At 39.8% G+C, this 23,382-nt stretch overlaps 1 protein-coding gene across 2 annotated transcripts in view; it reads left to right on the forward strand.

The window, feature by feature from the left end:
- The first annotated feature begins 7,233 nt into the window (after nt 1-7,233).
- SMARCA5 (SWI/SNF related, matrix associated, actin dependent regulator of chromatin, subfamily a, member 5) overlaps nt 7,234-23,382 on the forward strand; it is a 34,997-nt gene continuing 18,848 nt past the window's right edge. The window contains exons 1-10 of one of the 2 annotated variants that reach the window (XM_053658399.1): nt 7,234-7,442; nt 7,590-7,854; nt 10,961-11,035; nt 14,593-14,759; nt 17,090-17,190; nt 18,582-18,682; nt 19,436-19,615; nt 20,771-20,926; nt 21,014-21,145; nt 22,430-22,498. In XM_053658399.1, the coding sequence (XP_053514374.1) occupies nt 7,678-7,854; nt 10,961-11,035; nt 14,593-14,759; nt 17,090-17,190; nt 18,582-18,682; nt 19,436-19,615; nt 20,771-20,926; nt 21,014-21,145; nt 22,430-22,498 (1,158 nt within the window). In that variant the 5' untranslated portion in view covers nt 7,234-7,442; nt 7,590-7,677. The other variant, XM_037162351.2, reaches the window with a different exon arrangement.

Genomic DNA, 23,382 nt, shown 5'->3' on the forward strand with positions numbered 1-23,382 from the left:
TTGTTTTTTAGAATACTTCCCCCCTGAGATTATATTTGCCTATTTCCAGAGGCTATAAACAAATTTGTTAGTTGGTGGACATCGCCATCTTGTGTGTAAAACTGAATCTGCATGGTAAGTCTCCGTGAAAAGTGGAATAAATGTATAAATACCCTTTCGTGAAATATAGAGACCAGAGTCCAATTTGGTCTCTATAAATTTCCCCTTATAGAAATTTAATATAAATGGAGTCATATAATATGTGATGTGGTCTTTTGTGGCTTTCTTCTTTCCACTTAGCTTAATGTGTACAAGGTTCATGCGTGTGGTAGTCCATTTCAGGACTTCATTCCCTTTTACAACTGAAGAGCAGTGTCCCATTGTTGTCAGTTGATGGACATTCGGATCATGTCCGCTCTGGCTATTGTAAATACTGCTGCCACAAACATCCATTTGTTTTCCTTTTACTGTGGCAAAGATGGGAGGCCTCCAAGCTGAAATGATGAAGGCTTTACAACAGGAGGAAGGAGTTGTCTCCTCAGGACTTCACTTTGCCCATTGCCAACGTCACTGCACCCACAGTGGCAGCCACAGTACCTGAGGCTCCTCTTACTCCCAGTCACCTCGAAGGTCATTTGAAGTCCTGCCATCCATCACTCCAGTTCTCTAACCCCAAAGCAGTCATCCCATCAGCTGCCACAGTCTCCCGCCCCTTTCCCTTTCCCTTTCCCAAAGGTTTCCTCTGGTTCTCTGCAAAACTTCACCTTGATGTCATGCCCAAGTTGCCTTGACAGGATGTGGCTCCCCTGAGGATTCCACCTCCCCAAGTATTCCAAGTGGAGCTATTTCCCGTCGTACCCAGGCACTGGGAGCAGAGGCGAGTCCTCTTTCTCTCTAGCACTGCTTCAAGTAAATTTGCCTTCTTCCTCCCCAAACCCTAGCCCTTCGGGAGCTCCATACACTACTTGTTGTATGATCTAGTGAATCCTGGTCATCTGTTCTCATTCAGTGGTCACTCCCTTTCGCTTCCCCGTAGCTCACAGTCTGCCATCTCCTTCTCCATTCCTGTCACAGCAATCTGGGCCATGCAGGCCACTTCTGATCTATCCTGGAATCAGACTGACAAGGACAGAGCGACCAGGAGGGGTCACCGGGAGCATCTTCAAGGCCAGCTGTCACGAAGGCAGAACTGAGTGTTAAAAAGTGAGGTGGTGTGTCCTGCACCCTCACGTGGCTGTGAGCCTGTGATCCCAGATTTAGCCATTGATGGCAGTGTCCTCAGCCGGATCCTGGCCATTCTCATGTCTGGCAGTCCTGTGGCTTTGTTCTGAGAAGCATTCCTGAAGGACCCCCTACCCATCAGTGATTGTAAATTCCTTAATGCTCTCTACTGAATTCTTCTTTGCTTAAAATTACTGGACAGGCTTGTGTCTGTTTGAAATTTGATACAGGGGCCAACAATCTGGATTTTATTTTCTTACTCTCCTATTGTAAAACTGTGTAATTAAAGAAAACTTCCTGATCATAGTTTTGACTACAGATAACTCTTTTGAAAATATTTCAGTTGTGGTGGTTGTTAAAATTTAACTTTGGACCATAATATTTGGGTTCCTAGGAGTATTTAACCTAGAACCAACTCATTTATTTATTTGTTTGTTTGTTTTTTAAGTATATTTTATTGATTATGCTATTACAGTTGTCCCATTTTTCATCCCATTATATCTCTCTGCTCTGCACCACCCCCCACCCCCCGTTAGTTCATGTCCATGGGTTATACATGTAAGTTCTTTGGCTTTTCTGTTTCTAATACTATTCTTAACCTCCCCTGTCTGTTTTGTGCCTACCTATTATGCTTCTTATTCCCTATATGTTTTCCCTGATTCTTCCCCTACCCCTTCTCTGCTGATAACCCTCCATGTGATCTCTATTTCTGTGATTCTGTTCCTGTTCTACTTGTTTGTTGAGTTTGTTTTTGTTTTTAAGCTCAGTTGTTGATAGCTGTGAGTTGTCATTTTACTGTTTGTATTTTTGATCATCTTTTTCTTAGATAAGTCCCTTTAACATTTCATATAATAAGGACTTGGTGATGGTGAACTCCTTTAACTTGACCTTATCTGGGAAGCACTTTATCTGCCCTTCTATTCTAAATGAAAGCTTTGCTGGATAAAGTGATCTTGGATGGGGGTCCTTGCCTTTTAGGACTTTGAATACTTCTTTCCAGCCCCTTCTTGCCTGCAAGGTTTCTCTTGAGAAATCAGCTGACAGTCTTATGGGCACTCCTTTGTAGGTAATTGTCTCCTTTTCTCTTGCTGCCTTTAAGATTCTCTCCTCTTTAATCTTAGGTAATGTAATTATGATGTAATTTGGTGTGTGCTTCCTTGGGTCCAACTTCTTTGGGACTCTTTGAGCTTTCTGGACTTTTTGGAAGTTTATTTCCTTTGCCAGATTGGGAACTTCTTCATTATTTGTTCAAATAAGTTTTCCACTTCTTGCACTTCTTCTTCTCCTTCTGATATGCCTATGATTCAGATGTTGGAATATTTAAAGTTGTCCTAGAGGTTCCTAAACCTCTCCTCATTTTTTTTGAATTGTTTTTTCATTGTGTTCTGGTTGAATGTTTATTACTTCCTTCTGTTCCAAGTTATTGATTTGAGAACTTGTTTCCTTTCCTTCACTGTTGATTCCCAGAATATTTTTCTTTATTTCACTTTTCATAACCTTCACTTTTTCCTCTATTTTGCGACCATACTCAACCATTTCTGTGAGCATATTGATTACCAGTATTTTGAACTCTGCATCTGATAGGTTGGCTATCTCTGTATCACTTAGTTCTATTTTTAGAGTTTTGATCTGTTCTTTCATTTGGGCCATATATCTTGGTCTTGGTGCAGCTGTTACATTGTAAGGGGTGGAGCCTTAATATTCACCAGGATGGGGCAACCCATGCTGCTGTGCTGTGGCACTGTATATGGGGGAGGGGTCCAAGAGGGAACAATGCCACTTGCTCGGCTCTAGGCTGGCTTTCAGTCACATCCCCCGCTACCCACGAGCAAATGAGGCCCTTCTGGTGCTGATTCTTGGGTGGGTGGGCTCATGTATGTTCTAGGACCCTATGGGTCTCTCCAACCATCTCTCCTGTGAGGCTGGGAGTTTCTCCTACCACCTCAACTCTCACATATTTTTTACAGCCAGAGGTTTTGAGGCTCTTTTTCCCTACACTGGAACCCTGGGTTGTACTGTCTCGCTCCCCAGTTGTTCCTCCAGTTTATCCTCACACAAATATGGGACCACCTGGTTGGCCAGCCACAGCCTTGACAAGAGTCCTCTCCTCCCAGCTGCCTGTATCCACCCCTCTGAATGTTCTGGATGAATATTTCTTCTTTAACTCTTTGGTTGTCCGACTTCCATGCAGTTTGATTTTTCTGGCTGTACTGGTTGGTTTTTGTTTTCGAATTTGTTGTTGTTCTTCTTTTAGGTAGGCAAGGAGAAAAGAGCTATGTATATCTATATATGCCTCCATGTTGGCCAGAAGTCTAGAACCAATTTAATAAAGAAGAAAATATTTTTTATAAGCAGGAAGGAAATGCACAGAGAACTTGAATTTTTAAGTTGTAAAGAGTAAGGAAAAAGCAACCTTAAGTGACTACATGTATTTACACTCAACAAATATAAACTGACCCACTGATGTGAGCTGGCAACCAATTATGAGGGGACTATATTTAAGCCTTATTTATTTATTAAGAGCGTAATGTTTTTCTTTCATTGAAATCTGATGCAGACACCGGCAAGCAGTGTCCGCAGCATTATGGGTGAGATGAGACAAATTCACATGGACTACTAAGTCCTGTGGAGGAAAAGGGATGGCATGGCCACTCTCTCCAGAGGAGGGCGCTCTGACCCTTCCCTTTTTATTGGCTTTAATTTGCATAGGAATACAGGGCATACATGGAAAGCTCATCAATCATTGTCAGGCAGTAATGATCAAATAAATAACATTCAAAGAACTCTGAGGACCTACTTTGAGTCAGGGTCAAATATCTAAAGGGCCATAAAACTTTGGAAAAACAGACTCATTTCAGACTTGGACCCTTATCATTTAAACTGAGGATATTCTCTACAAAGTAAGCTTCACAGGATTTTATGCATTCTTTCTTAGGCCTGATCACCCCAGGGAACCTGCCTTTCCCAGCACAGGGCCGTATCCACCCCCAGCACTGTCTCAGGTTTAGGTTGAGCAGGGGAAGTAATGCAGCCAAGAGATTGGGAGACTTCTTGCAGACAGAATGAGGACTCAGGTTATGTCAGAACCAAGGGGCAAAGGTCCATCACCTCCTTTCTCCATAGCCCCCCAAGTCCTTCCCTGAAGGCTTCCTCATGACCATACCTGTCTTAGGTTGTCCCTCCCTTGAGGAATATTACCTGTCATTGGCTAACTAGTCATGCACTGGTGGCCGGACAGGGTGAAGTAAAGCGGGCAGAGATAGTGCTCCTGCCAGGGAGATAAGCTTTGCCTCCTTAGTGACATAGGGTCTTAGGGTCTCTCACTCAGCCTTAGCCATGGGATGTTACAACTTCTGAAACCTGGCAGGGTGGTTCCCAACAGAAATCCCCCTATGGAGCAAATAACCTATGTGGAAGAATCTGAAAAGACTACATAGAAGATGTAATCTCTGTTAATCCAGTGTTGGAAATTCCTATTCTTTGATATAAACTTAGTACTGTTTTATTGTTGCAATGTAATAGCCAGACTTTATTATCCTAACCTTTCACAAAATAAAATAAGTACGCAATGAACAGAGGCCCAACATTCCTGCTTTGTCTTAGATTAGCTTAACTTCTTTCTGTTACCATTCAAAGTTAAAACGCTGAGATAGTCCTGGCTCTTTGGCATCTTTTGTCCGCTGGCAATATCTCTTTGTCCCTGTTTGTACCCTCTTCAGTACAGTACATGCCGTTTGTTCTAGCACAGTAACACTAACGAGAGGAATTTCAGTTTTAGAGATATGTATTTGCATATTTGAGATAGAATGCTAACATGGTTTTACATTGTAACATTCTGAGAATGTGCTTAAGGCGCTAATTCCTTCTAGTGTTTTCTTGACACTATTCCCCTTACCCTCTTCCTTATTAAAAAAAGATTAGGTTCCCCTGCGTCCAACTACACTCTGATCCTTAGGCTTCAGAATAAGAATAGTTAACACTTGAAGCCAGAGCTCACTATATGCTGGGCACCACATTCAACACCCTACATGTTTTATCCCATTTAATTCTGCACTTCACCTTATTGCACTTTACAGATACTATGCTGCTGGATGGGGGGGGGGGGGTCCTGGTTGGGTTTTTTTTTTTCCTAATTGAGGGTTTCTGGCAAGCCCGTGTTGAGCAAGTCTTTTGGTATCATTTTCCCAACAGCATTTGCTCACTTTATGTCTCTGTGTAACATTTCAGTAATTCTCACAATATACCATACTTTATTATCACCATACTTTAATGGTGAATATTACATACACTTTGTTGATAAAACAGCAGCAGGGTTTGAGAGGAGTAAAATAAATTCTTTGAAAGAAGTTCTACTGTGGGTAAAATGCTACCAAAAAGCATCGCATGCAATCATTCCTAAAAGGAAGAGTCAATGATGGGCAAAACTCATTGGTGTCTTATTTTAAGAAATTGCCAGAGCCACTCCAACCTTCAGCGACCACCACCCCAGCCAGTCAGCAGCCATCAACACTGAGGCAAAAGCCTCCACCAGCCAAAAGGTTATGACTTGCTGAAGGCTCAGAAGATGGTTAGCATTTTTTTAACAAAGTTTTTTATGTTGTTTTGTGGACATAGTACTGGTGCAGACTTAATAGCCTTACAGTATAGTATAAACTTAACTTTTATGTGCACTGTGAAACCCAGAAATTTTTGTGACTCACTTTATTGCAGTATTCACTTTATTGTGGTTGTCTGGAACTGAACAATATCTTAGAGGTATGCCTGTAATAATAAAAAGAAAGCTGATTTCGGATAAGTTACATAACGTCTGCATTCTCACAGATAAGTTCTGAAGCTTGCTCTGGAACCTAGGATGCCCAAGGCCTGTTGAAAGTGCCTAAGGCTGTGCAAGTAATTAGTGTTGATTATCTGTTAACACTTCTTGAGAAAAGATGAATGTACATTTTTACTTAATATTTGGTGTTAAGGTGGTTGGTGATATGGGCTGAGAAAGAATTCACAAAGAGGAAAATATGCAGAGAGCAAAGTTTTATTTTTACTTTTACCCTCGGTGCAGAGAAACACACCAGCCTTGAGCATTAAGGGACTGAGTTTTTATTGGATCAAGAAAGGGGGTCGTAGCTGGGTAGTCATGGCAATAGTTGTAATCAGATTTCAGGCTGATAGTGTAGGCTGGTTTGTTTGGCTTTTATTTTTGAGTTCAGGGTCCTTGTCCACGGGTCTGGTATGCCCTGTTTGTGTAAATTTTAAAACACCTGCGCGGGGGAGATGCTTTTACTAATCTTCCCAAGCCTGAGATCAGAAGTCCAGAGAACAAGTTAATTGTGCCCCACAGACTGAAGGAGAGAGACAGCTAGCGTTGATGGAGAGGGTCCGACAAGGGCTTTTTGTCCTTCCATTCGGTGGTTGAGGACAAGATACAACCCACTGGCCTCTCTTCCTTACCTATTCTCTCACCTACAACATGGGGCGCTTACTTTCAGCATAAAAATTCAGATGAAATACCACCAAACTCTGTACGGAAGAAATGTAGAAAGTATTTATACAGGTTTGATATAGTTAACATGTAAAAACTTCAGAAAATCACACTGACGAGCACTTCTCTGTACACAACAAAACGCTGAAACGTCACGTGGGGTAACCATAGTGTCGTCAACGCTGTGGCGTCACGCCGCTAAGTGGAGGCAGGAGGAGTTTAAAGCTTGCACAGGGTCATCCAACTTTCATTAGGCGACTTCAGACCTGGGCAAGCTCTCGGCGAGTGACGCCAGCCCCCCGAGGCCAAGGAGACACCGCGGCTGAAGACGCTGGGCCGTTAGGAACACGTGTAAGACTGCGCTCGCGTCAGGCCACGGATCTGACGCACGAATCTACGTCACCAGGCTCGCCATCGACGCCCCGCCCATTCCTGTCCCCAGAACCTGCACCGGGGGCCCTGAGGGGGCGTGGCCAAGGGTAAAACGTGGAGTGCGCAGGCGCAGTCAAAACCCAGTCAATTAGCTAACTATCAATCTCGCGAGGGTTGAAAGTCGGTGGCGTAAGTGAGTGTTCTGGATGCAGGCGAGACAGACGGTATCCACAGAAGGAGACGGAGCGGCGAGTCTATATCTTCGCCTTGGTGTTTCTGTGGCTTTCTGTCCCCTTAGCCGCTACTCCCCGCCCTCCTGTAAATAAGCCCGCCTTTCCTGACCTCAGTGACCCGGGTGGCCCCGCCCACTCGCCGACGTGATTCCCGCCGTGAGGTAAGCCCTCGCCGGACCCAAGCTCCGCGGAAGAGGACGACGACCACAAGGGGAGGTCCCTGGGCTCGGCTCAGGCTCATCGCGGAGCCCCAGCGCGGAGCCCCAGCGCGGGGGGGCATTTGATTGGCCCTCTCGTTCCTCCATCAGCCCGTGGCGACGCAGCCATCAAGGCCTAGGCTTTCTCATCCGTGCCGCGCCTGGCCTCCGGCAGCAGCGGTGACGCAGACGGAACATCATGTCGTCCGCCGCCGAGCCTCCGCCATCCCCGCCTCCCGAGAGCGCGCCCTCCAAGCCCGCAGCCTCGGCCGCCAGCAGCGGGAGCAACAGCAGCAACAAAGGCGGCCCCGAGGGCGTCGCGGCCCAGGCTGCCCCCTCCGAGCCCGGCGCTGGCCCCGCGGACTCGGAGATGGAGGTGAGGGTGGCCGGTGCCGTGGGGAGCAGGGAGCTGGTGCCCTGCTTGCCTGTTACTGATCGGAAGCAGATCTGTACTTTTCCTCCCGCGCCCCGACTCGGCCTCAGGCCCCTTGGACCTGAAATGATGCCTTGGCCCTTGCGACCTGTGCTGAACCTGTCCGGGCTGACCATGGGTTTTTGGCATCTCACGTTTTTATAAAGGGACTCTTGCCAAATATTCGAGCGCTCTTATTAAACAGATGTTCTTGATTACCGAGACGGAGAGGGTTGGTTTGTTTTTTCACCCCGGACTCCCATAATTCTCTTCCGAACCTAGGTTTTAGTTCCACTAAACTTGGGGAGAGGGTGAGGGAGCGACCCCTGAGAGTGAGGGGTAGACGGGTGGGCAGGGAAGGCATTTAAAAGCTGCGCATCCCAGGACTTGGGCCTCCCTTTCTTAAACCCAGTCCTTGCGGGGGCGGTAACAGTTCTGGGTAGGAAACAATGGCGAGAGCTGGAAGGCCGAGTGCGCAGTGGGGATGAGCGAGGCGCAGCTGCTCCGGGGAAGGGAATGGTGGCCCCTCCCCGGCCCTGTTCCTTGGGGAGGGAAGCCACCAAGCTGTGGCAGCTGCCTTGGACCCCCATCTCATGTGAGGGGGGAATGGAGGGGTGAGTGAAAGAATTAGTAGGTCAGGATCGGTTGGTCGGCTTACAGTCCAACTCAGTTCCTCCTCGGGGGCCATGGCCTTCCTTTGAAAATTGGTGTAGCTCTCCGCAGAGCCGGCCTCCAGGGTTGGGGTTGGCCCCGGGGCTGGGGAGAGTGCTGGGGCGGGGCAAGCAGATTCCGGAGCGCCAGGCGGGTCTCTTGGGCGTGCTCCAAGGTTTTTCGATGTCTGGGAACAAAGTGCTTCCTTCTTCCAATTTTTATTCTTGGCCTTCGACCGGTTTGGGCTTTAAGCCCAAAGATTTCTGGGATTTTTCCATCCTTAGATAGGCAGAATGAAGGTAATACGCCTCCAAAAATGAACCTTAATGTAGAATTAACACAATAAAGGAATGGTGGTGCAATTCACCATTGAAGCATTTGGCGCAATAGTTTTATTTGTCCCCATAAGTCTAATTTAGGGAGACGTGACATTGTGTTACTAGTTTTTGAAAGCACTTTTAGTGGTGAGGTAGGTTTTAGTAGAATAGGACACCTGATATTGTGTAGTTTTCAATGATTTAAGATTTGTCTCAAAATCTTATCTCCTTGTAGCCTTTTTTTCTTAAGGTTTTGTATGGTTCTTTTGGACTGATTACCAGGGCTGTTTAACCTGTTTCCTGGGGGTGAGGGAGGTTGAAAATCTGTGACACTGAAATTGTGTTTAAACGAGCAGTTCTTTGCAAAGTCATGTTCATAGTTTTCATTAGCTTTTCAAAAGAATCTGCCATTCAAATTTTGGAATAATAACAAATGTCTCACTAGCGATCCGATTTAAATATTAGAAAACAGTAATTTAAAACCTAAACTAAGTATTTTGTTCAGTTGCAGTATTTTTTCAAGTTAAAGTATGAGTATTGATCTGATAACAAGTGCCCCGTGAAGTCTGGGGCACTTTTCTTTGCCCCACGAGGAAAGTGGAATCTGTGGTAGAACCTGGGTCTGGCTCTGACACTGACCTGTCATTGATCAGTTTCTCTTCACTGGTTGGTTTTTTATTTAGATTTTTTTTCATATTACAGAACGATTTGGGGGTAGGGTCTTTTAAAATAAATGTACCTTTAGGTTTTTTAACTGAGTTTAGAAATCATTGAGGTTTCCTGGTAAAAACTAGGTTTCAGCATACATGTGTAATAATATCTGACCATCTGAATCTGTTTCACAGTTGAAAGAAAAAAATTAATGCCCATTTTCTTGTTTGAAAGTAGAATTTTGAGGTAGGTTTTTTCCACAAACAGAAAATAAATGAAATCTTGCATTCATGCTTTTTTTTCCTGATAAAGCTGACTTTCCCAGAAGTAATAACTAGCTTTCCTGTGTATTGAGTTAATTTTTTCCTTCTGCTTGGTACTGGTAGTTAGGAAGCGATCCCGGTTTTTGGTTTACTTTGTGATCTTTCTGGCAGGGTGGATGGAGCCTGTCTCCCTCCTCATGTCTCATTATTGACTAGCCTGGTAGAGAGGTGCACCATCTGCCCCTGGTCGCAATCACCTCAAGTCCTGGAGGTCAGGTTTTTCTTTAACTGTGAACGAAGCAATGACTACTCTTGGAAAGCATATTTTTAAGGGTGTATTTGGCTTTTCAAAGTACCATTTTGTGGGGTAGGCGGCTTTGTTATTTTCACTCGCAGAGACCAGATTTGTGATGAGTTTTCACTGGTCCCTAAAGGTTAGTGATGAAGTTCAACTTGAATGTAGTCATTTGACCTTAATTCTAGTATTATACCAGCCTTTTCCCCCTAACTTTTTAGCCACAGATACCTTTATTAAGCACAGTTTTTACATCATTAATGAAAATTATGCTTTTTTTTTGCCAGCTGTTCCTTTGAATGGATGATTGGAACTGCAGTATAGAAGTTACTGCTGGGTTTGTCTGTGTGTAAATGGTTTGTGGCATTTTTTATGTCTGAGTAAATTTATTTGTGAGAATGGTACATTACCAATTTAGAAATCAGATTGTTTAAAAAAAAAAAGAAATCAGATTGTTTTCAACTTAGGCTACATGGAATTTTTTTGGTACTATTCCAGAAGATGGAAATAAGGGTGACTGATAATGCTGTTTTCCAAGTGTACCTTTTGTAGCACAGTAGATACTGCAGTCTTATGATTAGAAGGACATATATTTTCTTTGCTTTTTGTACTCTTATTTTATAATTTTTTTATTAGAAACATTTTCTGAAAGTAAGTTTGTTTTAGGATGTTGTCAACAATAATCTTTGTTTTATTCTTGGCAGCAGCCATGCAGTTTGCATATTTGGGTTAAATGGGTTGTGCCATTTTGGTATTTCATTTCCTATCAGGTAGATGTTAGCCATTTAAGTATCTGGAAAGTTTGACACAGGAATATATTACTTAGAATGTTTGGGGGCAGAAATCAGTCCTTAACTGCTCTGGAAAAACCATGCTTTTTTCCCTCCTACCAGGAAGTATTTGATGATGCAGCTCCTGGAAAGCAAAAAGAAATCCAAGAACCAGATCCAACCTATGAAGAAAAAATGGTATGTTCTCGGTATATGATTGGAGTCTGTGATGCTAACTTTATTAGCTGATTGCATGCACCAAACTTCTATGTTGTAATTGAGGCACAGGTGGCCAATTGAAATATGTGTAACATGGAATACTGCGACATTTGTAACATTTGCCTATATAAAGCAAATTGAGAAGTATTACCTGAATTCACATAATGTTATGTAATTATATGGCTTGTGTTAGAATAACGTATGCTCCTTACCTGTAGCTTTCAGTATGCATGGAATCTTTAGAAAAGAGAGCATGATGATGTTATGCTGGAATCCTGAAAGACCCAGGTCACGTTTCATATCTTCTAGGAAACTTTGTTGCATGTGACTTAACCAGTATGTAGCAAGAGCTTTAAATTTAAATTCAGATTTAGTAATGTGCTAAGTAATAACCCCACTCCACAACACAACACAACACAGTGGGCTCCGTGAGGGCAGGACACCCAGAACAGTATCCAACGTGGTAGATTTTAGCATGTTTTTTTGAAACTTACTTTGTCCTTATCCTTTGACATGTTCTTGAAGATCATTAAATATGTTTGAATCTTTCAAATAGCTTCAAAATCAAGTATAAGTGATTTATTGCATATGGTTTCTAGTATGCTTTGTGTATGTGTATACCTCTAATTGTCCTATCTCCTTTATTTGCTGTCAAACTTACTTAAAGAAGAAGAGATATTTGCCAGCTCTACTTTTTCACTCCTTAACTGTCACAATTCAGATTCTGCTGTTAACATTGTGCTAGTGAATGTAATGGCCAATTCTGTGACTTAATTTTAGTTTATTCTCCCTGATCTCACTTGACTTGGACCTCATTGGTCACTCCTCAGAAATTTTTACTTGCCTTAAGAAACCCTTTTTTTTTTATAATGATGTCCTTTGTCCTTCATTAATTTTGAACATTTCTTCGTAGACATTTTGGTCTTTATCATCAGTTTTCATCTACCATATTTATTTGTAGCCCAGATGCCTCCAGCCATTGTGTTTTCCTTTGCTTGCTGGAGTCCCTTTGGCACCTCTCACTTAGTGTCATTCAGTGAATGCAAGTTCCTCTTACTATGTACCTAAGCTGTCCCTGGCAGTATCTAGTAATTTGAATAGTTTTGGAAATTTAATCTCATAAATATAGGGTGGGACAAAAGTAGGTATACAGCTGTGAGTGGATAAACGTTTACTCTTGTATTAAAGTTTATTAATTACTGTATTACTTTCTGTATGAGCAACTGTAGATCCGCTTTTGCCCCATCCTGTATTTCTCACCTTTTCCTCAGCACTACTCGGTATTCTTCTGCAGCATTGTTTCATTGGTTTGTTCACCTCCTTTCTTACAATCTGATCTCTTCTGGATCTCTTCGTATTTTTGCAAAGTAATATTTATGACAAATCTGATGATAATTGAAGGTTTTCAGTGTTTTATTAGTACCTTTCATCTTCATGGTGGCCTCACTGCAGATTCTCATTTCTTCCGAGTTTTCAGATCTTCTCATTTTATTTTATTTTTTGACATCATGATCTTCACTTAATTTTCTTCTAATCAAGTTAGCTGGTTCCTAACCGTACATAATTCTTAATTGCCATCTGCTCTCTTCATTCTCATCCCAAGATGCTGAGTACTATTTGAGGACGTGAAATACTGTATTTTTCAGACCGTAAGACACACCTAGGTTTTAGAGGAGGAAAATGTGGGGGGGGGGGGGTTGAAGCAAAAAAATGTGGTAAAATATTTAATAACATAAAAAATATAATATTTCACCAATATAAACGTAAACAGAACTCAACAGCATTAACAACCATTATGCCTCCCATATTTGGAGGGGTGCATCTTATAGTCCAAAAAATACGGTAATAGTACCTGTTGTACCAGAACAAATTTGTAATTTTTTACTCTCCTGGGCTTTCAGTATTTATTACTAATAATCCCATTTAGCCATTCCAATGCTTTACTACTCTGATCAAGCTTTCTACTCTATTTCTACCAACACCCTCCTTTTCTGTAAAGAATTGCAGGTCTGTCTTAACTCCGCTTCCTCTCCATTTCCCAACGCACATGGCCTCTGCTGTCCTGTGTCACTTCCTCTTGTCTCAGAGAAGGAAGTTTCTCCAAGACTGTTGATTTTAGTAGTCTATTTGATTTTATAATTTATTTCCTTCAGGTGGCTGATTTTATTCTAATGTTTCTGATTTTTCATGTTTGTTAGTTTTTCTCCATCTCTCCTATTTAGTACCTCAGGTCCTTTTTACTTAAATCATGTCATTCTCTCATGCAACAAGGACTTGTCTTGTTTTCCCCCTTGTTCTTTACCACAGTTCTACTGAGAGTTTATTCTGTAAATATTCAGACTTCTTAGTTTTTTGTAACTGGTTTATAATCCCACCAATACTTGAATGAGTAGTGGGAGAGAATGTTGAAATCATTGCATAGAATTTCTGGTGGAATTTATTCTTACTTCCTTAAGGCAATAATGGTTCTCAAACTCTACCATGCAGATGGTAATAAAGACCCTTGGATGTTTTTGATCTAATGGGTCATCAGTCACTTTGAAAACAGGCTATCTTAGACATCTAGAGCCATTAAAATGGGCTTTTTAAAAGATTTTATTTATTTTTAGAGAGAGGGGGAGGGAGGAAGAGAAGGAGAGAAGCATCCATGTGTGAGAGATATATTGATCGGTTGCCTCTCGCATGCATTGGGACTGAACCCAGGCATATGCCATAACTGAGAATTAAACCAGTGACCTTCTCCTTCATGGGCAACGCCCAACCCACTGAGCCACATGTCAGGGCATTAAAGGTTTTTGAGCATTAAGAGAGGCATGCTAAGATCTAAGAGGGTAACCCTCCCCCTTTCTCTGTTGAGATGTCACCTCTGGTTAAAATTTCAGTGCTACTCACTTCCCATCTTCCCTCGCCTTGCTTTATTTTACCTCTGAGCATTAATCACTTCCTGGCAGTCTTACATAATTTACCTATTATGTTTTTAATATTGGACTAATGAAAAGTTCAGTAAGAGACAATGTACCTTTCAGTTTTTACATTGGTGTGATTTTTAAATTTTTATTTTCTTTTGAAAAATGGATCATTTTACAACTGGTATTTGGACACTTGTATTTGCTTTGCTAGGTAAAATGTCTTTGTAATTCATTGAAAAATTGACATTTTAAACTTTCATAGGCAGAGGTGTGTTTATAATTCAGTAAGTTTTAGAGCATATATGCAGTCATTTAACCATCACCACAATTATGTGAAACAGTTTCATCATCACAAAAGGTTTGCTCCTGCCCTCTTCTTCTTGCTATTTCAGATCTGCCTTCTATCATTGGTTAGAATTTCATACAGTAGAATTATGCAGTATGTATACATAGTCTTTTGTGATTGGCTGCTTTTACCTAGCCTAAAGCTTCTGAAACTCACCTGTGTTGTTGCATGTATCAGTAGTTTGTTCCTTGTTATTGCCGTGTTTATTGTATGGAAGGATGTTGAAGCCTTAATTTCTGAAGTAATATTTCTGATAAAATGTGTCTCCAAATTTTTTCCAGCAAACTGACCGAGCAAATAGATTTGAGTATTTATTAAAGCAGACAGAGCTGTTTGCACATTTCATTCAGCCTGCTGCTCAGAAAACTCCAACCTCACCTTTAAAGATGAAACCAGGGCGCCCACGAATAAAGAAGGATGAGAAACAGAACTTGCTATCAGTTGGCGAGTGAGTAGTAGTTTATATTTTTTATTTAAAAATTGTTTTAGTTCTGTTATTTACTTGGCCCCAGTTGGTTTGGGCAGAATGTAGTTTTATGTGCATAAGTAAATAAAATACCTATAATGCCTTCTCTTTTGTAGCGTTATACAGTTTATGGATTGCAACAACTGTATCGAGTAGGGAATTCAAATGCCATACCGTTCCTTGGCAGGAAACAAATGCAGAGGTTAAGTGGCCTATTTAACATCCCATGGAAGTAATCAGAATAATCCACGTTTGAATTTAGATCTTACTTGTTGTGTACTGTGGTCTCTTCCAAATCACATTATATCAAGGATATTACTTTTATTTAAGTCTTTGCTGGTGTGTGGCATGTTGTAATTATTTGTGCCACAACTATTTGTTTAAAATTGTGTTATGTACTTAGTTGTCGTTATATAAATTGATGTGTGAAGTTGTATGCCACCCTTAGGAAGCTGTTAAATGTGTGAAATAACTCTTACATGTTAGTTGGATAACTTAAGATATTTAATTTGTCACAATTGATAGATTTAGGGCAGTTTCGTCTCTCTGAATGACCGTGTGAAAAATGAAGTGTGATAAGCAATGAAAATTCTCAAGTTCATGTAAAAGAGGAAATTACAGACTAGTATCAACCATCTTAAATTTACTACACAATTTACAGAAACATGAGAAGTATGATCTGTGTCTTGAAGGAATTATCAAAAGTATAAACATAAGACCTACTTTTATTTGTTTTCCACTCATCCCATATATCTCGCTCCTTACCCATTGTCTGAGGGGGAACCCGAAAAAAACCGGTATCATCTTTGGGAGGATGGGCCCCTTCTAGTACAGGCCTCTGAGTGTTCTAGGAATCTAGCTGGCAGTGAATTTTTCCTGAAGACTCTTGTAGCACGTTTGCCCATTTCATGATGGGTGATTTAGGAGTGCACCTGCCCACGCCATGCTGAGTGTTCAGCAGCTTTTGACCAAAAAATGGCGTTTGCCCCACCCCTCTATTCACCGGATCTCGCCCTGAATGACTTTGTTTTCCTGGATGAAAAAAGTCCTGAAAGGAAATGTTTTGCCAAGTGGAACAGGTAAAACAAAATGGCAGAAGCACTAAAAGGCATCACAATCAGTGAGTTCAAACACCGTTTTGAACGGTGGGGAAAAAAGTCTCGATAGGTGTATTACATTAAATGGAGAGTACTTTGAAGGTGACTGAAGTTTAAAACTGTAAGAATAAATACACACCTTTTAAATAAATTCTGGGATTTTCGGACCCCACCCCCTGCCCCAGTATATAACCAGAGTGCTATTATTTAACACCTTTGAAACTTCACGAGAAGACTTTGTACTTCGGATGTATTTGCATTGTTTCAGACTTAAGAAACTTGCAGCTGTATAAATGGCATCAGGGTCATCCTCCGGAAGTGTGAACTACAGTGGATACCATAATGGGGGAGCAAAATGATGTCATGAAAAACATTTTTGTTAAGATCCTGTGAGATCAAGATATTTTGTGGTATAAATACAATTGTTCAGCTTGATCTGCTTGTTAGGATTTTTGGGGAAACAGTCTCAATAGATTTCTACTCTGGATAGAAATTATGACTTCTATAAATTAGATTTAGAAGTCATAAGAGTAGCATAATCTGATGGTCTCATTTAAAAGAAAATGTTTGTTGATTGTATAAAGCTATAAAATTGGATGCCTCAGAATTGGGGAATAAGTAGTTTTACTAACCTAAGATTAAGAAATCTGGTGACACAACTTTAGACAATTAGTTTTTGAAGGGATGTGTCTTACCCTCTTGGGATGTCAAATCTGGGGTTGTATATTTAAAAAGTTCTTAGTAATTCTGATGAACTGCTGATTAAGAGTCGTTGCTTAAGCTCCTAAGTGTCTATTCTGAATATTTTGCAGCTTTTGGGTTAAAATTGTAGTTTTTAAAATGTGATTTATGGGGCAGTATTTTTTCTGGCAAAAATACTTAAAAAGGTAACTTTGAAATGCAAATTATGAGGTTTTACTGGCTGCATATTTCCTTAAAGGTAAATTATCACATCTAAGTTTATTGTGTTCTGGTTAATTTAAGGTACTACTTTATTTGAACAGTTTTCTATTTTGGAAAAGCATGTAAAACATTTCAGGTTTATATTTATTCTGTATTCCTGAGGTTCACTTTCTTAATCTTAATATAGGTGCCTGTTAAAAAATTACTATTGTGAGATCTTGGTCAGCCAACCTGTCAATGTTGGTATAGTATTAGCTAGTTAAAATTAAAGCCAAAACTCATTATCACATGATTTTATTTTAAATTTGACAGCTACCGACACCGTAGAACAGAGCAAGAGGAGGATGAAGAACTATTAACAGAAAGCTCCAAAGCAACCAATGTTTGTACTCGATTTGAAGACTCTCCCTCATGTATGTTATACATATTTAATTACTTGATTTTTAGACCAGTTCCCTTTTGAGACAACCTTTAGTTAATGTTAGGGGTTTTCCTTAGCTATAATTTACTAAGGGAATTTTTAGTAATCTTTTGAAATTTACCTATTGGGAAATAAACCACATTTTTGACGGAGACGACAGTGTGGGTGGTGGTGGTGGTGCTGCATTTCAGGGGGGACGTGAAATGCCACTGTGTTTATCCCTGTCTGCATGAGCACGCGGAACTCGAAGTAATTTTGCCTTATATTTGTCTGAGGTAAGAAAAGGCACGTGTAAAGGTGCTTGATGAAGACTTCTCTCGTACATCTTGATTTGCTTAAAAATAGTTTCTGAAATTTGTTATTAGTGGTTTTGTCCAAAAGAAAACATGGTTAGTCAGGTTTTAAGTTTTACCCGTATATAATCTTGATTTGTCCAGTGGCACAGAAACTTCCATTTGTCTTTACTGAAGCCTGGCATTTTTTTTCCACCTTCTCTCACCTGATGATGACTAGTTTGTATGATCATACTAGTTGTCAGCAAAAAATAATATGTATATACATATATAAAAATAAAGGTCAAATGCAGGACATACTATGTGGATTTGTTTTTTAATTGCTGTTAACATGAATTCTTAGCAAATTAAACTTAACGCAAGACCAGGGTCTGGTTAAAGTGTGTCTTCGCTCTTTTTGGTGGTGGGGTGCTATGGAGTACTCAGTTTCCATCTGTAATTTTCTTTTTCATGTAGCTGTAGACGAGAGACAGTTATGTGGCACAAGAGGAAAGGAAATTGAATTATTTAGGCTATTTCTTTCTCATATTCCTATATGTAACTAGTTTTCCCAGCATTGGTTAGCTTTTCATCCTTAAATAGTGTTTTTCAAAAGAAGATGGGATACCAAAGTGCTAATTCAAAAAATAAAATCAAGTGATTGTGAGGTATATACCTGATAATTGTTGCCGGTGGGGTGGGGGAGTATGTAGTAAACCCTGAAAGAGATACAGAAGTTTCAGAGAAACTCTGTTTGGGGCAGAAACATCTGTGATGGCATTAAAAAGGAAATAGAGTCCAGAGTCTCCAGGACCAGGACACACAGGAACTGAGTGATGGGGTGGGTATTCTGTCTACGGTCATGTTTCCTGCAGGCGATTATCATCTTTCAGATCCATCTGTTCCTGCTCCACTTGAAACCACAGCAACTACCTTTAGGGGCTTGCAATAATATTGGAACTTGCAAATTTCCCATTTTAAAACCTAGTAAAGAAAGTCAGCCTTAGCCATGTAGGCCCAGAGCAAACTGGTTGAGTATCAGATGCAAAGTACTGCCTACTTATATTTCTTGTCTTTAAAATGTGTCTTGTGTTTTTTCTCTTGTTCTTAGATGTAAAGTGGGGTAAACTGAGAGATTATCAAGTCCGAGGATTAAACTGGCTCATTTCTTTGTATGAGAATGGTATCAATGGCATCCTTGCAGATGAAATGGTATGTGGTCAGTAGTTTTTAAGGTCATATTTTGTAATGTAAATATTTTATATCATTAAGTTTGTAAAAGTGAAGACTGTATAACATAGTTTTGTTGGTTACAATTTAGAAATGGTAGCAAACTAATTTCCTCTCAGATTGATAGAAGCAGCTCGCTTTAGGTGTGTTAAGTAGAACCTGTAACTCAATTATGAGGAGTTTTTTTATCTATGAAAGTAACATAGTCTTAAAAATACATTTTGAGAAACATGTTTTGGGTTGACTTGTAACCTAATGATTTGGTTATTTCCCCACACTTATATAAAAAACAGGTGAGGTCATTGAATGTTTCATTTACTATCAATAAATATATTTTCCAGGGTGGCGGTTTGTACAGTTCTATCTCATAAAACATTTTCTCTTGTTGTTTACATGTCATGTAGTGAATGTTTAAAAACATTTCCATATACCAATAGTTCTAAAACAGTTAATGGCTTAGAGATAGGATGGAGTCAAAAGAAATGGGTTTCAGTTCTAGCTGTTCTGGGTGACCTTGGAAAAGTTACTTAAACTTATGGCCTTATTGGATGGTAAGATAGTACCTCCTTCATAGACTTACAAGGATTAAATGACATAATACTCATAAACTTGACATGTACCAAATTTTGGCATTTATCGTCTATTAAAAATATAACTTTTAAATGTATATGTCTGGAAGTATAAATATGTGTCTTTTGTTTTTAATTGTTTTGTGGTTATTCTGAAATCTTTCAGGGCCTGGGAAAGACTCTTCAAACAATTTCTCTTCTTGGGTACATGAAGCACTATAGAAACATTCCTGGCCCTCATATGGTCTTGGTTCCTAAGTCTACATTACACAACTGGATGAGTGAATTCAAGAGATGGGTACCAACACTTAGGTCTGTTTGTTTGATAGGAGATAAAGAGCAAAGAGTAAGTTTCTAGCATTTTGGATGTTAAAAGAATTTGACTGTAGGTTCGGCAGAGGGGGACAGCTGGAGGAGGTATTAAAGACCTGGGGTCCAGTGATAAACGTGGTCTTTACAGATAGTAGTAGTTTGCAAATGTGGTACTGTCTTGGTGGTTAAGAATCATACTGGGGAAAAGGAGCTGCAGGCTGTAGAGAACTGTAAGAATAGAGTGCATTTCTCCTGCTTTTGGGAGTGGTTGCATAAGATCAAAGTCTGTCTTATTCTGGTAGCATTTTTTTGTTTTTAAGAGAAGATGAGTGAAGTGGTTGAAAATTTAAGGAGCCAGATATTTAGATTGATGCATATAATGTTACTAGTCATAAAACAGTGGTTTTTAAAGGTAGTCTAAGTCAATTACAGTAATTTGGTGAGTTGGTATGATAGCTATCGAAGTTAAAATGGCGAACCCTTTACACATCCTTTTAGAAGAAGAAACAGAAACAATACTATTAAAAATATAAAGCTCATTTTAAAAATTAACTCAAGTTGTATTTAAAGCTTTTCCCTATCATTTGGCTATCAGTGGTACTTACAATAATTTTTTTCCCCTTTATAGATACTTCGAGTATTTTAGGTTACCAAGCTGGTTTTTGTGTTTCGGAGCCCAGTTGTTTAACTACTGTTGCTTCACTTTCCTCAGTTGCTTGTAAAATGAAAATAGTAATAGCAGTGTCTTCGTACATCCATAAATACGAAAGGCATTAAATGCTTACTGCATACTGTCCTTCAGTCCAGTCCACTCTATGTCCGAACTACAGAACTGCCCCACCCCCTTGCCTAAACCTGTCTCCTAAGAATTTCAGGACCTAGTGGAATCAAAGAAAGAAACCACTCTAAGAGTCTGTTGAATTTTGCACTGATTAATTTTGTCAATTATTTTTTACTAAATGGCTCCAACACTTAAATGGTTAATGAAGTTAACTTTAGTGATAAGCTCGTTCTAGATGCTGGTACAATATAGGTAACGCTAGCCCTTTTTAATATTCTCACACCTTTTATGTATTAGATTACTTGTCATCCACAAATTTAATGTATAGTTTATTTCTGCCTGAGACGTGTGTGTGTGTGCACATGCACACACACACACATATATATATTTTTTTGTCTTGCTACACAGGCTGCTTTTGTCAGAGATGTTTTGTTACCGGGAGAATGGGATGTATGTGTAACATCCTATGAAATGCTTATTAAAGAGAAGTCTGTTTTCAAAAAATTCAATTGGAGGTACTTAGTTATAGATGAAGCTCACAGGATCAAAAATGAAAAATCTAAGGTAACTTGACTCTTAGTTGTGAAAATTGTTTGTGCTGTTATGTGATCGGTGTATAGTGTATCATAATGATGAATTTGGTTCTTTCAGTTGTCAGAGATAGTGAGGGAATTCAAGACTACAAATCGACTATTACTGACTGGGACACCCCTTCAAAACAACTTGCATGAGCTCTGGTCACTTCTTAATTTTTTGTTACCAGATGTTTTTAATTCAGCTGATGTAAGTATTTCTGATTGTTCTCTGATTAGAATCATGGTATTTTTTATTAAATGCTATTTTCTTGTAATAAAATTGGCCTTCTTTTCAGCACTGCTTGAGAAAATTATTTTTTGTGCATTTACAAAGTTAGCCTTGTATAACCTAGTACGCTTTTTATGCATCCTGAAATTTTACTCTTGTGCCTTTTGTTTTTAATTTCATTTTATGTTATTGTTTTCTATCTTTGCAATGTCACAGATTTGCGTTTCTGATGGGTGGTCATGGTGACCTGACTTTGTTTCGGTGGTTGCGGGTAGACTGCTTATGTTCTTAAGGCCCTGCTCTGGGGATTCCCCAAGTGGATTTTCGTGCTTCTCCGTGCCCATGTGTTAGATCCCGAAGACGGAATCTAAACCTCCCCAAGACCGCCTTCCAATTTGTTGAAATATGCCTAGCCATTTTTAATGTCCTAACAATCGTAGAACCTGAACAATTGCCTTTATAGATTATTTGCAGTGAAATGGTTAATTAGCTATTTTTACCAAAGTTCCAATTCAGCTGCCATTCCCCCCCTGAGGAAGAGAGAGAGTCTTTAAGATCAAAGTGTATTCAAATAAGTTCTTAGGTGTAAAAAAAAAAAAAAGAAATAGCAAAAGCATATGCATGTGCACACTTTTGTCTGGGGTGAATTTTTTTTTTTTTTTTTACTGTATTGACACTGAGTCATTTCTGTTAAAGATTTTTTTTAGTTAACAATGAATTTTAAGATTCTGTTTACTAACTTAGAAAATACATATATAGTAAATATACTGAAGAGGTAAGGAAAACTAACTTGTTTAAATCATACCCAACACTAATGAAATGTTAGTAATCTTAATATCACTTTTAGTAAATATAATTGAATTTGACGTTGTTCTGGAAACCTTATATCTGAGTCATCTGAGCTGTCTTAGGGAACAAACTGCAAAGTGATTCTAATCTTGAAGCTTTTCTGAAACTGAGGAAGGATATTTTTCAAGAATATTGATTTTCTAGTTTTTATAAAACAACTTGCTTTATGATTATTTTCACTGAAAATTGTCATCTTGATGTGTTTAGAAAAATGCAGGGAAGTAATTTCTCAAATTACTTACAAAGTTGTCGACAACAATGTACATGTGAAAAATGGGATTGAACTAAATGATTTTTGTGATTTATAAGTAAAGTATTAAACAGTTCTAGAAATCATTGTTATAGCTAGCATGATAGGATATTTGCAGTTAGTAATATCTCTGATCATAGGGTATTTTTATTTTTTTAATCTAGGACTTTGATTCCTGGTTCGATACAAATAATTGCCTTGGAGATCAGAAGCTAGTTGAGAGGCTTCACATGGTAAGTGTTTACAGGGGATTGGAGCAGGTTTCCAGTGAGAGTAATGATGGAGATTTAAATGAGTGGATTGCACTTCTGTTAACAAAAACATAGTGGCTTCAGAATCAGGTCTGCTTGAATCCTGCCACTTTTAACTGATCTTTTAACGGATAAAGAGTGGTGTATGGGGATTTTAGTGTTAAAACCTGGCATGCAGTCCTGGATTAATGACAGGAAAAAGTAGTCTCTTAGGGTTAAGAAAAAGTAAGTAGGGGAAAGAAGAGCTGCATAAGGATTAATATAAACAAGCTTCCAAAGGTTCATTCCATTTACAGTCTTAAGAAGAATCTAACAGGTTCCATTCCAAAAGGCTAAAGCTCCATCTGTTCTATTTTATTATTGTTACTATTTTAGAGAGAGGGGAAGGGAAGGAGAAAGAGGGAGAGAAACCTCAGTGAGATAATGATCGGTTGCCTCCCTCACGTGCCTAACCAGGGCCAGGCAGCCTGTGCCCTGACTGGGATTCTAACCCCTGACCTTTTGACTTTGCGGGACGATGCCCAACCCACTGAACCACACTGGTCAGGGCTCTATCTGTTTTTAAATCCAGTGACTGTGTAAGCAACTCCTAACAGTGCATTGTGAGCAGAGTTGATGTTTTTGCGGTGAATTATAGCTCTGTCCTTCCTATGAAGGTTCATAAGTGAAAGTTGGTAGATAAAGAGAAATTTCTCTAATAGACCCCCAGATTAAGAAATCCTGGCCAGCAGGAAAAAACCAGACCTTGTAAGCAAGGCATATAAGGCCTTTCATGACCTAACTGTAGTTCTCAACCACTGACATTTCGGTCTGGATAATTCTTCCAGGAGGGGGAAAGTGGTTTTCCTGTTTAACAGTATCCTGAC

This window comes from Artibeus jamaicensis, unplaced genomic scaffold, assembly GCF_021234435.1.
Source record: "Artibeus jamaicensis isolate MK-2021 breed Jamaican fruit bat unplaced genomic scaffold, CSHL_Jam_final scaffold_537, whole genome shotgun sequence".
Classification (NCBI taxonomy): Eukaryota; Metazoa; Chordata; class Mammalia; order Chiroptera; family Phyllostomidae; genus Artibeus; species Artibeus jamaicensis.